Here is a 14,526-nt window from a genome sequence, read left to right as displayed (position 1 = left end):
CAGTGGCTGGGAGGGCTGCAAGCAGGGGGGACACTTGGGGGGGGGGAGCTGGCCTGGGGTCCTTAAAGGCCTGGGGGCCCACAGGCCAGTGCCTACTTGTGTTAACTAACTGTTAATCCAGCTCTGGCCATGCAACTCCCACAGCCCTCCCCCCCCCGCTCCTATCCCCCCTCCCAACCTAGACTGTGCCCCCAAGCGACATAATCCTCGCCAATGCAAAGGGCTTGTCTTTGCCTGGACAAGACACAACGAGGCTGCCAGGCTGAACTGCAGGGGGTTGGATTTCTTTCCCCAGACCCTTCCTTGTCCCAGTTGGCAGGGTGGCCACGCTGCTAGTCCTCAGCAAGCTGCACCCCCCCCCCCTCTTCCCCCTGAGTTCTGGCTCACCTGCCCTCCAGATCGGGCATGCTCAGGTTGCGCGCAGCGTAGCACATTTTCAAGGGGATGACTCTGCGGTCCTTGGCGGGGCTGCCGTGTTTGGGGGAGCCGGAATCCTCGCTGCTGCTGAGGCTGGGCGACTGGGGAGCCGACCCCTCCCACGGCAGGTCCGAGACGAGGGACAGCTTCTTGATGTAGGGGGTCGCCTCCTGCATGTATTTCACTAGGAAAGGAGGAGACAGGCGTTGGGGTGCATGGGGGGGCAGTCCCTGCATCAGCAATAATTAGGCAGATTCCGCTCCGGCCCACCAGGGGAGGGCGGGATATAAATGCAATATACTAAAATTAAAATAAAAATAAAGATTCCCCAACATCGTAAAGGCCCCCAAAGGCCCAGCAGCCAGAAGACGCCACAGAGGAAACCATAAGCTGAGGGGGCACTGCTGTGGTCAACGACACCTTCAGCATGTGGTTGCCAATCCCCAGGTGGGGGCAGGGGATTCCCCGACTGGAGGCCCTCCCCCTGCTTCAGGGTCATCAGAAAGCGGGGGTGGGGGTGGAAATGCCTGCTGGGCACTCCATTATTCCTTACTGAGACCAATTGCCATAGGGTATAATGGAGAATTAATCCATGGGTATCTGGGGTTCTGGAGGGGCTGCTTTTTTAGGTAGAGGAACCAAATTTGCAGCATGGCATCCAGTGCTTCTCCCCAAAACATATTCCAAGCTTCAATAAGATTGGACCAGAGGGTCCAATTCTATGAGCCTCAAAAGAAGGTGCCCCATCCTTCATTATTTCCAAATGGAGGGAAGGCATTTAAAAGGTGTGCGGTCCCTTTCAATGTGACGACCAGAACTCCCTTTGGAGTTCAGTTCTGCTTGTCCCGACCTTGCTCCTGGCTCCACCCCCAACCCCCCCAGATATTTTTTGACTTGGACCGGGCAGCCCTGCTTCAGCACAAAGCAGGGGGGACCCGGGGGGGGGGGGGCAAGAGCACAGAGCTTCTCCACAGACACTCGGAAGCTCAAGCCCTGAAAGTTCTGTGGCTCTCCAAGGCCCAACTCTAACTGTTCTGCTGCAAATCCCCCCCTTCCCTGCCAGCTGCTGAAACTCAGCCCGGGCCCGTTGAGCCAGAGCTGCTCGTGTCCTTTTCTGTTTGTCTCCTGGCCAACAGGTTTATTCCACAGGAAAAAGGCCTCTCCGCTGGAACTGGATGCTTCACAGGAAAGAGAACTCTTCCCCCGCTGAAAACACCACAGAGGGGAAGGGAAGGGACAGGATAGGACAGGACCGGCTGGTTTGGGGCCAGCTGGAGCCTCACCCTCTCCGGCCTTTCCCGCTCCAAGGCCAGCTGCAGGGAGAGAGGAGGAGGAGGAGGAAAGGAAAGGGGCTGGCAGGGAGGGAGGCATCCCCACGCCCGCCCGGCCTGGGCCATGGGGGGACAGAATGAGGACCTCCTCTCCCTGAGGCGAGGGCGGTGGCAGCTGGGTGCCAGCCCTGGCAGAGAGCCCTACAGAATCTCTCCCAGGAGGCCTTTCACCTCCATAGGCCTTGCAAGGAGGGCACTGGCTTTTCTCTGGGGGGATTCCCCCCCACAAGGCAGGCAGCCCCTCCCCAAGACAGCCCAGCCAGAATTTCAAGCTTGGCAGGACCACATGAAGTTGCCTTAGACTGATTCCGACCCGCCTTGCTCAATCTTGCATACTCAAGACCAGCAGCCGCTCTCCAGGGTTTTAGGCACACAAGGGTCTTTCCCATTTCCTTCTACCTGGTCCCCTGAACGGGAGGTGACTAAGATTGAACTGGGAACTTCTGCATGCCAAGCAGAGGCTCTGCCACTGAGCCACAGTCCATGCTCTGATTGGCCGCAGCTCTCCAGGGTCTAAGGCAGAGGCCTTTCCCATCACCCACCGCCTGGTCCGTTGCAACATCCTGCAGGCCAAGCAGAGCCTCTTCCACTGAGCCACAACAGGCCTTCCCAAGACAGCTGGGCAGCCACGACTGCAGCACCTCCTCGGGAACAGGCCCAGAAGGGCACTCTAGCAAGCTGGCTGAGCCCTCTTCCAGCCTCCAAGCCAAGGTGTAGCCACTGTGGATGGAAGGGAGGGAACAATTCCAACCCCACTTCCCCAGTCTGCCCAGCAGCCTCAAGGCCTGGGAATCCAGAAGCCGCTAGTTCTCCCTGACACTGCAGTGTTGCAGGATTCGCAGCACTGTCCACACTGGGATTTCTCCTCTTTTGCAGGAGCTGGGGAACATTCGTACTCAGAGCCGGAAGTCCACACCCCAGGCCCCACTCCTCCAGCTTGCCTGGCCCTGTACGTACCTGGCTCCTAGGAAGGCAAATGGTGCCAGGCACCCCTCAGCCGTGATGGCACCAAGACCCCAGGGAGGCGGGAGCTGCCCTGCCAAGGCACGGACCCCTTCCGCACCCCGACCTCCTCAGTGCCCTTGAACACTGCACCTGCCAATCTCCCTGGGGCTGCAGGCACCAGCAAAGGGCTTGCCCACAGAAGGAGGTTGCCAGGCCTCCGCTGGAGGAGAGAGTCTGGTGGTTTACAGAGCTGCAGGCAAGACTCCCGCAGAGAGGCAGCCGTCCTTCCCCATTCCAGAAGATAGCTCGCACCACGCACATCACTGCCGGAAGCCCAAGGAGGGGCAGCAGCAGCATCACAAAGGCTACCCTGAAGTACAGGATATGCAGCATTTTCACAGTGCCCTGAATGTGGCTTGATGGAGCCCTCAAGCCAGACATGGCAGAGAGAACACAGAAGTGACTTCCCAAGGCCAGAGGCTGGCAGCAGAGGCCCTGGGAAGGGCACACACTTCACCGCTTCCAAAAAAGCAGGCCCTGCTCTGCTCCCTCTCCCCTCTGCAGGGCCAGCAACAGGGCACAGAAGCCAAGGCCTTCCCCTGATCTTGCCTCCTGGCTCTGGGGGCCAGAGGTTGGCTGCCTCTGAATGCGGAGGAAAGGAAAGGTCCCCTGTGCAAGCACCAGTCGTTTCCGGCTCTAGCGTGATGCTGCTTTCACAACATTTTCCCGGCAGACTTTTCACAGGGTGGTTTGTAATGGCCTTCCCCAGTCATCTACTTTTCCCCAGCAAGCTGGGGAGTCATTTGACCGACCTCGGAAGGATGGAAGACTGAGTCAACCTCGAGCCGGCTATCTGAAAACCCGGCTTCCGCCGGGGATCGAACTCAGCTCGTGAGCAGAGCTTAGGACTGCAGTACTGCAGCTTTAACACTCTGAATGCAGAGGTTCCCTTTAATCACCAAGGCTAGTAGCCACTGCTAGAGTTATCCTCTCTCTAATCCCTCTTTAAAGCTGTTTATTCCTGTGGCCATTGCTACATCCTGTTTATTCCTGTGGCCATCGCTACATCCAATCACCCTCTGGCCCGTCGAGGGCATTCCCAAGGCCTCCCCAATGCCTCATTCCAGAACTACTTCTGCCTGCCAAAGGGAGCCGACACCCCCTAGAACGCTTATTGGCCTTGAAGGTGACTCAAACCTCTGGCTGTTCTCCTGCAGACCAGCAGGCCTCCTCTCTGAAACCAACCCTGACCAGCACATTTCTCACACAGAGATGGCCACGTCCCAGAATCAGAAGAGAGGGGTAGGCAAGAAACCTTGGAAGCTGCCCGGAGGCAAAAAAGGCGGTGCGGAGGGCTTGATAGTGCCTGTGGCTAGACTGAGCTTCTACGGAAACCCTGGACCCTGCTAGCTGGGCAATTCCCCCCCCCATGCCACCCCTCCCTCCCCAGTTCCATAACAAGCTGTCCTCTGGCCTACCTCCGGAGCAGATCTGTCCAAAGGAAATGCCTCCTCCGTTTTCCTTGGCAAGTGGAAAATGATCCCTCTTAAGCTATGGGCACAAATTTGAAATAACTGGGATCGGCTTTCAACCTGAATTTGGAGGCATGACCTTCCCCAGGGCGGAAGCCACGGACCCACTTCAGCCCTCTCTGTTCCGTCTGGGGCGGCTGCATCAACGTGTCCATCCTCCTGACCTTTGTTATCTCATCCGAGATGACAGGCGTTTCTTCAAATACATTGAGAGCAGAAAACCAGAAACAAAAGGACTACCAGAGGCCAGGGAGGTGGCAGAGAAACTGCATGGACTTCTGGGGTCAGTTTGCACGGCAGGCAACATGAGGTGAGCCACCCCCCCATACTGGAGCCAAAGAACTGGGTGAAACTGTGCTGCCGAGATGAGCTTCTAGGTTGACCAGGAAATGGAGAACCAGGAGCTCTGGATGGCAGGCGCTTCTCCAGCTGGCCCTGACCTGGCCACAGTAATCATGCAATGGTCACCTCCAGGCCGGATTACTGTAACTCGCTTTAAATAGGGCTTCCCTTGAAACTGTCCCAGAGTTGGAGCCATCTGGTACAAAACGTGGCAGCGCTGTTCCATACGGAGTCCCCTGGCAGGGCACATAAACCTCCAGTGCTGCGCAAACTGCATCAGTTGCCAGTGGAGCACTGGACTAAATTCAAGGTTTTGTGCTCATCTTTAAAGCCCTTAACAGTCACGGGGGGACCCACATTTCTTCAGGACCTCCTCTCCATGAAGGGCATTAAGATCAGCAGATAAAAACTGTCTGGGGGTCCCCGGCCCAAAAGAGATCTGGCTGGACTCAATCAACCAGGGCCACACCCTTCTCTGCCCTGGCCCCAGCCTGGTGGAACTCTCTGCCAAGCGACCTCCATGCCATCTGATTTGTTAACGTTTCATAGGGCATGTAAGGCAGAGCTGTTCCCCCAGGCCTTGGGTTGAGGGCAGATGGTTTTTGCATCTGACTGGCCCCCGCCTCCCCTCCACAACTGAAGGCTGACATTACCATCTTGCTCCTTAAAATGAATATTGTTTTCAGATGTTTCAATAGTGTATTTTTATGGTTTTAACTTGTTTTATATTATATTCCCCACCCTTGAGTGGGGACGGGTGGTCAAAAAAATCTAAATAAATAAATAGAGTTTGGGGAAATCAAATGTGAACATGTTGGTCTATGAAGCAGTGTCCTGGACCCAAGCACGTTAGGAAAACTTAATCAGAAGCTGTTTTTACTTATTCCCCCTGTAGGCCCCCCCCCCAGCTATATTGCCCATGAAGGTCCCCTGACATCCCAGGACAGAATTTCTAAGTGGGACCAACCAGTGAAATCTGCCATTCCGCTTAAGAAAATTTACAGGCTCTTAACTTTTCTTCACTTCATGGTTGGAGCCAAGCCGTGTCATCAAAATCAGCCTCTGTGCTGGGTGACTGGGAAGCACCAAATGTCACCTTGGTCTTTAAAAAGGGGTCCAGAAGGGATCCAGAGAATTAAAGGCCAGCTAGCCTAACACATCTGTCCCAGGTGAATGAGCAGAAATTTATTAGACAGAATCATTAAGCACAATGAGGGACAACACCTGCTGAGGGAAAATCAGCATGGCTTCTGTAAAAGGCTAGAATTCTTCAAGCAGGTTGATAAGGCATGTGGACAAGGAGGATCAAACAGACATCACTTCCTTGTAAACAGCTTTAAGTACCAAAAACTGCTGTGTAAGAATGGGGGGGGGGGGGGTGGATGGCCAAGAGATGGCGGTTTGATGACTGCAGTTGGCGCACAGGGAGACAGTCCTTCAAATATGTGGGTCCCGGATTGCGAGGGGATTTCAAGCTCACAACCAGCTCCTTGAATTTAACTTGGAAACAGGCTTGCAGCCAATGCAGCTGTTTCAAAATGGGTTAACACACTCCTGGCAGCTTGCCCCTGACAACAGCCGGGCTGCTGCATTCTGGACTAGTTGTAGTTTCGGGGTTGTCTTCAAGGGCAACCCCACGTAGACCATGTTGCAGTAATCCAACCAAGAGATTACACAAGCATGGATCGGTGACCAACTTAGTCTAAGGCAATGAGAAAGTTGGCCAATCAGATGCAGCTGACAGATGGCATTTCTGGCCATCATCTGCACCTGCTTTCCAAACCCACAAGCTCTTCACCTGCTCTGAAAAAGTCAACATTACTCCATCCAAGCCAAGTAGATTCAGTCTTTCCAGAATATCAGCATTTCCAACCAGCGGAACTGCTCTCTTATCTGGATTCAGCTTCAGTTTGCTCTGCCTTAACCGCCTTGACCACAGCCTCAGAGCACCTGTTCAATTCTAGAGCTGGGTGTCATCAACACCCAACCACAAAACTCTGGACAATCTCATTCAGCCGCCTCATGCAGACATTAAAGAGCTGAACTGAACCCAAAATAAATCCCCCCCAGGTCATTCTGCACCTACAGTGCAGATTCCTTTTGCCCAATCAAGCCAGAAAAGAGCAAGACCACCAAAGGTTTACGCCCTCCACACACACTGACACTTGCTGGAACAAAATATTCTGACCTCACATGTTCACTGATGGAGTCTGAAGAGGCTGGGATGGAAGTGAAAGAGACATTGAGATGGAAGTGCTTATCAGGTATGTGGCAGATGTGAAAAAAGGGCAAACTACTTTCATGCTAGGAATTTTATTAGGAAATAAAATGTGCAATATCATCACTGCCCTTGTACAAAGCTATGGTGCAGCATCATTTGGAACATAACATGCAGTTCTGCTCAACTCATCTCACCAAGGACACTGCTGAGTGGGGGAAAGCGCAAAAAGTGGCAAACAAGAAAACGACGTGTTTGGAGCTCCTTTCGTATCTGAGACTCCTTGGCTTAGAAAAACAGATGGCTCACAGGGGGACAGGACAGAGGTTTAGAATTTTACACATAGGATAGAGAAAGTGGCTAGAGATAACCTTTTATCCTTCTCTCATAATGCTAGCACTCCAGTGCATGCAATGAAGTTGAACAACAGATTTGGGATAGACAAAAAGAAATTTTCTGGGCATGGGGCAGGTGTCACTGGGGTGTGTGTGGTGGTGGTGGTGGGGAAATTGTGAGTTTCCTGCATTGTGCAGGGGGTTGGACTAGATGACCCTGGAGATCCCTTCCAACGTTACGATTCTAAATAGTTATTTAATGAGTAATTAAAGTGTGGGATTCGCTACCACTACCTGTAGTGATGGCCACAAATGCTTTAAAATAGGGTAGCTTTGTGAAGGCCTACTCAGAAGCAGCAAACCTCTGCACACTGGGTGGGGGCAACATCAGGGGAAAGCCTTGGCCCCTTCGCATCTTCCAGGGCAACGGATTGGCTACTGTGTAACCAGGATGCTGGACTAGATGGACCTTCACTGCTGTGATCTAGCAAGGCTTTTCTTACATTCCTATGCAGAAAACACATCCATGGCCCAGAAAGGTACCACCCCTGAAGCCTGAATCAGCTCTGATCCGCTTGTGCGTGTGTTCAGCAGCAATGGGTTTGGGACAAGAAGCCAGGTGTGAGTCCACTCCTTCCTAGAGTCCGACATGCCTCTGACGTTTGCTCCAAGCCAAGGGGTGGTACCTTCAGCCCCCAACTGTATCCTGTTCCTAAACACAGCACACTTCCAGCAACAGACCTCTAGGCCAGCAGCTGCCCCTCACCCCCGGAATTATCTTTAGTTGCAGAATGTGTCCAAACTAGCTGCTGGCAATGCGCTTTTCAAGGCCTGCACACATCCCATCCATACAGTCCTGGTCCCACATGTGCTAGCAGTGGCCAAAGGACTCAGCACTGACCCAGCAAGCCCCCCCCCCAGCTCCTCCCTGCAGCCTTGGCCAGCCCACCTTGGGAGGAGGGGGAGGCCAGCTTTGGTGGTTTCTGCTCTCAGGCCAAGGTAACTGGCCACCGTTTAGCAGAGCTCCTGCACATACAACTGCCATGCTAACACACCAACCAGTCACATCACAGCCACCGAAGGATAAAGCTAGCCAAAGGAGTGGTGGGGGGGGAGGGAGAACTACACCACACTACCCCCCCTCCATTCATCAACAGCAGCCTGCGGTGCTTCAAGGAGCAGCACAAGAGCAGTTCACACCCCTGCCGGGGCTCCAGCCTGGATGCAACCAGGGCAGAGAAGGACAGAACCCCACCTGCCCTGGAGAGAGGGCCCCTCGCTGTGGCCTTATGAACAGCCCAGAAGTCTGCCTCCTTCTCGTGTGTCTTAAACACTCCCAGAGCCAAGCACAAACTGGTTTTTAGCCCTAAAAGGCAAGAGACTGGAAGGAGCCCTTGAACACCCCCTCGCTCCCTCCTCGTGCGCTCTCCTTCCGAGGGGTGCTGGTGCTCTGCAGAGACGCTCCAGCAAACAGTCTGAAGAAGCAGGCGGCCTCCTGGCAAGGGCTCGAGTTCAACTCCAGCAGCAGGTGCCCAAAGACAGCCAGCCACTGGCCCTCCATTCAGCCACAAAGCAAACAGCCACAGGAGCAGAACTGTTTACTCACAGTGAATGGAAACCCACAAGTGGCTCATTCATGCCAAGGCGCTGGGAGACGCCACTCCTGGGGGCCGCGAAAGAGCAGCCTCTGCCAGACACAATAGACAAAGGCCACGGCTGAGGGAAAACAGGATGCGGCCAGTCCTCCCTGTCTTTGTTCAGAGGTTGAAGGCTTTGGGGCCGCCAAATTGGGGGGGGGGGGGCTTCCCTACTGTCTCCACAAATGGTGTGCCCAGCTGACAACCCCCCCCCCCAAACACACACACACACCTCTCTCCCTGAGAACTCCCTCAGCCTGGACAATTGAACAAAGCAGGAGTCAAGACCGACCCATTTTTATTTAGAAATGTAATCTTTCGTGTGCTCTTAAGCACGCTTCATCAGACGAGGAATGCAGCACAGTGAGCAAAGCCATACATAGCTTTGTATGTATGTATGTATTCATGTATGGTTTTGCTCACTGTGCTGCATTCCTCGTCTGATGAAGTGTGCTTAAGAGCACACGAAAGCTTACGTTCTCAATAAAACTAAGTTGGTCTTAAAGGTGCAATTGACTCCTATTTTGTCCGACTACTTCAGACCAACACGGCTGCCTGCTTGGATCTAGCAGTCTGGACAATGCGAAGAAAAAGTGACAGATCCACCCTGCCCCCTTTCAAAAGCCCCCCACCAACTCTCCCACCCCCACATCAGGCTATCATGCCCCACAGGTTTCAGGAGGCCTCTGAGAGTCCCGCCCCGCTCACAGCCACCATCTTCTTTTCTCCTGAAACTTCACCTGGCGGGACAAAGGGCTCAAAGTGGGCGTTCACAGCCCAGAGGCCTCCCTCTGCGCTCCCTGACGCAGGCCTGCTCAGCGCCTCAGGTAAGCCCCGGGGCTCCACTCTGGCTGCATCCACAAGCCGCCCGGGCAAGAGGCCAGGGAGCGAGCCCTGATCCAGTTAACCAAAGCCTCCCTCCTGATCGCCGGCTGGCTTCACAGCCAACCCAACAGCAGAAATGCCAATGCCAGCGCTTAAGATTAGCCTCCGAGAGGCAGGAGGAGCACTGATCTGGGGATTACTCTCCTCTCCCTGCGCTTTAATCTGTCCCTCTCCTGGGGGAGGCAGCTGAACACAAAGGCTGGTCAGGATGATGGGCCTGGGAGGGGCAAAGGGCAGCCCTCGGGTGAGGCTTCCTCCCTGCTGCACAGCTGGCCACCAGATGCAAGCCCAAAGCTGCTCCTGAACACAAGGTCTCCGAAGTTAAATGCTCCTTTCTTGATCCTCCAGGGCAAAGGCAGATCCCCCCCACAGCTCCCGAGCCAGAGAAAGGCAGGAAAAACAGCTCTGCTCTTCCAAGCAGCAGAGAAAGCGGCCAAGGCTGGGGCATCGCCTCACAGGGAACAGCATGATGTTCACAAGGCCAGAAATGTTGCTTTGCTACTGTCCACCTCCCCAAGTATGAACCGAGCCAACACTCCTGGAAGAAGGGCCGTGGCTGGGCGGTAGGGCCTCTGCTTGGCATGCAGGAGGTCCCAGGTTCAATCCCCGGCACGTCCACCAGTTGAACAGATCAGGTAGTAGTAGGTGATGTGGAAGGCCTCTGCCAGTCTGAGTGGACAACCCCAGGAGGAGAACTGCCCCGGAAGTGGATCTGGATGCAAGAAGCAGACCCTGCTCTGAAGGCCAAAAAGAGCTAGGAGCTCCCCTGAGACTGACCGAGCAATAAGGGCTTGCAAAGGCATCCCAGAAGGACGGCCCCCCGAGCCGGGGCTGCGGGCCAGGTGTGCGTGGCATTCTTGGCACCTCGTTAAGCCAGGCTGAACCAAAAAGAGAAAGGCAGGGGAAATGGGGGGACAGTGGGGGAAGCAGATGCAGGGAGATACCCTTCGGAGCAGCCACCTCAGCCCTAGGCACAGCTGGTGCCCTGCCCAGCCCGCCCTTTCCCTGAGCACAGGGAAAAGCCTGGACCCCTTGGCATGCACAAGAGGTACAGACACAGCCCTGCCTCCTGCCTGGAGAGCCCCTCTCTTGCTGGTGCGCAATTCCACTAAGAACAAATGAAGTTATTCAAACCCAGCCCCCTCGCGTTAGGACCAGGGCCAGAGACCACAAGGAGTCCCAGCCCAGAACTGAGCGCCGCTTGACTCAGAGGAGCTGTTCCCATCCCAGGCCAGTCGGGCCAGGCAAGAAGGTGTGGCAAAGCACAACAGCCATGCAGCTTCATAAGAACCTAAGAGAAGCCAATGGCCCCTCCAGTCCAACACTCTGTGTCACAGAAGAACATCAGAGAAGCCCTGTTGGATCAGGCCAGTGGCCCCTCCAGTCCAACACTCTGTGTCACATAAGAACATAAGAGAAGCCCTGTTGGATCAGGCCAGTGGCCCCTCCAGTCCAACACTCTGTGTCACAGAAGAACATAAGAGAAGCCCTGTTGGATCAGGCCAGTGGCCCCTCCAGTCTAACACTCTGTGTCACAGAAGAACATAAGAGAAGCCCTGTTGGATCAGGCCAGTGGCCCCTCCAATCCAACACTCTGTGTTACATCAGAGAAGCTCTGTTGGATCAGGCCAATAGCCCATCCAGCCCAACACTCTGTGTCACAGAAGAACATAAGAGAAGCCCTGTTGGATCAGGCTAATGGCCCCTCCAGTCCAACACTCTGTGTCACAGAAGAACATCAGAGAAGCCCTGTTGGATCAGGCCAATGGCCCCTCCAGTCCAACACTCTGTGTCACAGAAGAACATCAGAGAAGCCCTGTTGGATCAGTCCAATGGCCCCTCCAGTCCAACACTCTGTGTCACATAAGAACACAAGAGAAGCCCTGTTGGATCAGGCCAGTGGCCCCTTCAGTCCAACACTCTGTGTCACAGAAGAACATAAGAGAAGCCCTGTTGGATCAGGCTAATGGCCCCTCCAGTCCAACACTCTGTGTCACAGAACATCAGAGAAGCCCTGTTGGATCAGGCCAATGGCCCCTCCCATCCAACACTGTGTCACATAAGAACATAAGAGAAGCCCTGTTGGATCAGGCCAATGGCCCCTCCAGTCCAACACTCTGTGTCACAGAAGAACATAAGAGAAGCCCTGTTGGATCAGGCCAGTGGCCCCTCCAATCCAACACTCTGTGTTACATCAGAGAAGCTCTGTTGGATCAGGCCAATAGCCCATCCAGCCCAACACTCTGTATCACATAGTGGCCAAAAACCCCAGGTGCCATCAGAAGGTCCACCAGTGGGGCCAGGAAATGAGAAGCTCTCCCACTGTGCCCCCCCCAAGCACCAAGAATATAGAGCATCACTGCCCCAGACATAAGAATATGAGAGAAGCCATGCTGGATCAGGCCAGTGGCCCATCCAGTCCAACACTCTGTGTCACACAGTGGCCAAAGTATACACACACACACACACACACTGTGACTAATAGCCACCGATGGACGTCTGCTCCATATTTTTATCTAAGCCCCTCTTGAAGGTGGCTATACTTGTGGCCGCCACCACCTCCTGTGGCAATGAATTCCACATATTAATCACCCTTTGGGTGAAGAAGTACTTCCTTTTATCCGTTTTAACCTGTCTGCTCAGCAATTTCATCGAATGCCCACGAGTTCTTGTATTGCGAGAAAGGGAGAAAAGGACTTCTTTCTCTACTTTCTCCATCCCATGCATAATCTTGTAAACCTCTATCATGTCACCCTGCAGTCGACGTTTCTCCAAGCCAAAGAGCCCCAAGCATTTTAACCTTTCTTCATAGGGAAAGTCTTCCAAACCTTTAATCAAAGCTTCCAAACCCCTCCGGCAGCTGAACTTTCCCCAACTCCCTCCAAGCCAAGGCAGCTGGATTATCAGCTCTTTCCCAGAAAAGCCTCCCCCTCCCCTGGCCGAACTCCACTAGGAAGAAACGGAGTTGGACAGCTGCCCAACAGAGACTTCCAGGAGAAAGGATTTTTGGATTTCTAGGATAGCGAGGGACAAATCCCCACCTCTACCATGAAAGTGGGCTGTGTCACCCCGTGCCCATCACAAACTGTCAGCCTGGCCAACCTCACAGGGGTGGCCTGTGCAAGAAAACAGAGGAGGGGAGAACGAGATCGAAGCCACTTTGAGTCCCAGCTGTGAGGAGGAAGATGGGATGTGAATTAGTGCAGCTCTTTATCAGGCGGCAGGTAGAATTTCAGTAGTTCGTAGCCTCTTAAAATGGCACAAGGGCCTCTGTAGCGCTCCCAGAAACTTTTCTCTCCTCCTTCCCTTTGGATGGAACATCCAGCCTGCTGCACAACTCTAGCCGTTGTCTGCAAATTCTGCTCTCTGCTGGGAGGAGGACAGGCTGGAAACCTCCTTGCAAGGAGACAAACAGAGCAGGGAGCCCCCCAGGACTTTGTGCTTCACGCTGCCCACCTGCCAGGGGGAGCAGGAACTCTGGCAGGCTGTATGGCCTGGCGTCATTCGCTCAATCCACACCCCACAGTCATGCGCACTTTGGGCCCCGGGCTGAGGGAAAGCAAAGCACTGACCGCGTGCAGAAGGAGGGGTTCCCCCTCGAGCTGGGCCAGTGCTGGGTGGAGGCCTAGAAACAAGCTGGCAGCACAGCCCTGCTCAAAGCAAAACCCTTCTTGTGTTGTTTCTGGTCTGAAACTTTCTGAGCCCAGCCTACTGCTTCAAAATGCCGCTGGACAAGTCAGTCCTGGAGGGTGCTGCGTTTAGATGCATCTTCTCTGCCCCACCATGCCAGGGTCCCTGGGCCCCCCAAGGAGCTCCAGAAGGGGGAGCTCTCTGGTGCCAGGCCAGGGGACCTGGGCATACCTGTAGGAGGCTGGAGAAGGGAAAGGGCCACAAACACCCTCACAGCACAAGAGCAAAGGCTGAATCCGGCTGGTCTGAGGCAGGGCTGCAGCCAACGGGGGGGGGGGGGCACAGGGGCGGCGCCCCTACAAAATCTGCAGCACCTGCCCCACCTTCTAGGCTAGGGAGCCCCGGGTGGGGCTGCTGCGGAGTCCACAGAGGGCTGGATCCACGCACCCCAGGACGAGCAGCCCCTCCCCGCCCCTAAACTGGCTCTCCTCTCAAGTCCCCCGTGCAGCGCCCCGGGGAGCCCGCCCCGTCCACCCGGCAGCAGCCGCCCTCGCCTCGCCTCGCCTACCTTCGAGGAGGACCTCCCTGCCGGCGCGCTTGAGGGCCTGCACGGCCTGGTCGTGGGTGGCGTCGCGGAGGTCGGTGCCGTTGACGGCCAGGATGGCGTCGCCGAGGCGGAGGGCGCCGCAGCGCTCCGCCGCCAGCCCGGGGAAGATGCGCGAGATGAGGACGGGCATGCGGTTCTCGCGGCCGCCCTTGATGCTGATGCCCAGCCCGCCCGCCTCCGCCTTCACCACGCGCACCCGCCGCACCCCCGGCCCCGCAGCAGCAGCAGGAGGAGGAGAGCCCGGCGGGGAGCGGGAGGGCAGGAGCCCGTTGGGCGGCGGCTCCGAGGTGAGGGTCAGCGCCTCCCCGCTCAGCTCGGCCAGCGCCCGCACCCAGCGCTCCCGCACCAGCACCTCCACCGGCCCCACCTGGCCCGCCCGACGCGTCCACACCGCCGCCGCCATCGCCAGCCCCGACGACGCCGCCGCCGGCCGCCCCAGCCCAGCCCAGCCCAGCCCACAAAGGCCGGCCCACGCCGCCCCGACACTCCCTCGCCCGCGCGCGCCCCCTGCCGGCCTCCCCCCGCTTGGCCCACGACTCGCTTAGCGCAAGAGCCACGGAATAAATGGCCCCTGCTAGAGAGCCACAAACACGACATGAGCAGCTCTTTTGAGGGACCCCCCCTCCAGGGCCATCTAGTCCAACCCC

At 55.7% G+C, this 14,526-nt stretch overlaps 2 protein-coding genes across 2 annotated transcripts in view; both read right to left on the bottom strand.

Annotated features, from left to right (window-relative positions):
* The window catches only part of NIP7 (nucleolar pre-rRNA processing protein NIP7), a 60,134-nt gene extending 46,305 nt beyond the window's left edge, over window positions 1–13,829 (bottom strand). The window contains exon 1 of the mRNA XM_060254412.1: window positions 13,823–13,829. The gene's annotated coding sequence lies outside the window, so the exon portion shown is untranslated. The remainder of the gene's footprint in view (window positions 1–13,822) is intronic.
* SNTB2 (syntrophin beta 2) overlaps window positions 1–14,526 on the bottom strand; it is a 30,394-nt gene that overhangs the window by 15,419 nt on the left and 449 nt on the right. The window contains exons 2-3 of the mRNA XM_060253875.1: window positions 13,841–14,419; window positions 388–601 (exon numbers count right to left, since the gene is read on the bottom strand). Of these exons, the coding sequence (XP_060109858.1) occupies window positions 388–601; window positions 13,841–14,419 (793 nt within the window). The remainder of the gene's footprint in view (window positions 1–387; window positions 602–13,840; window positions 14,420–14,526) is intronic.

This window comes from Heteronotia binoei, chromosome 14 (assembly GCF_032191835.1).
Source record: "Heteronotia binoei isolate CCM8104 ecotype False Entrance Well chromosome 14, APGP_CSIRO_Hbin_v1, whole genome shotgun sequence".
Classification (NCBI taxonomy): Eukaryota; Metazoa; Chordata; class Lepidosauria; order Squamata; family Gekkonidae; genus Heteronotia; species Heteronotia binoei.
This window is presented reverse-complemented; position numbering and strand designations above follow the sequence as displayed.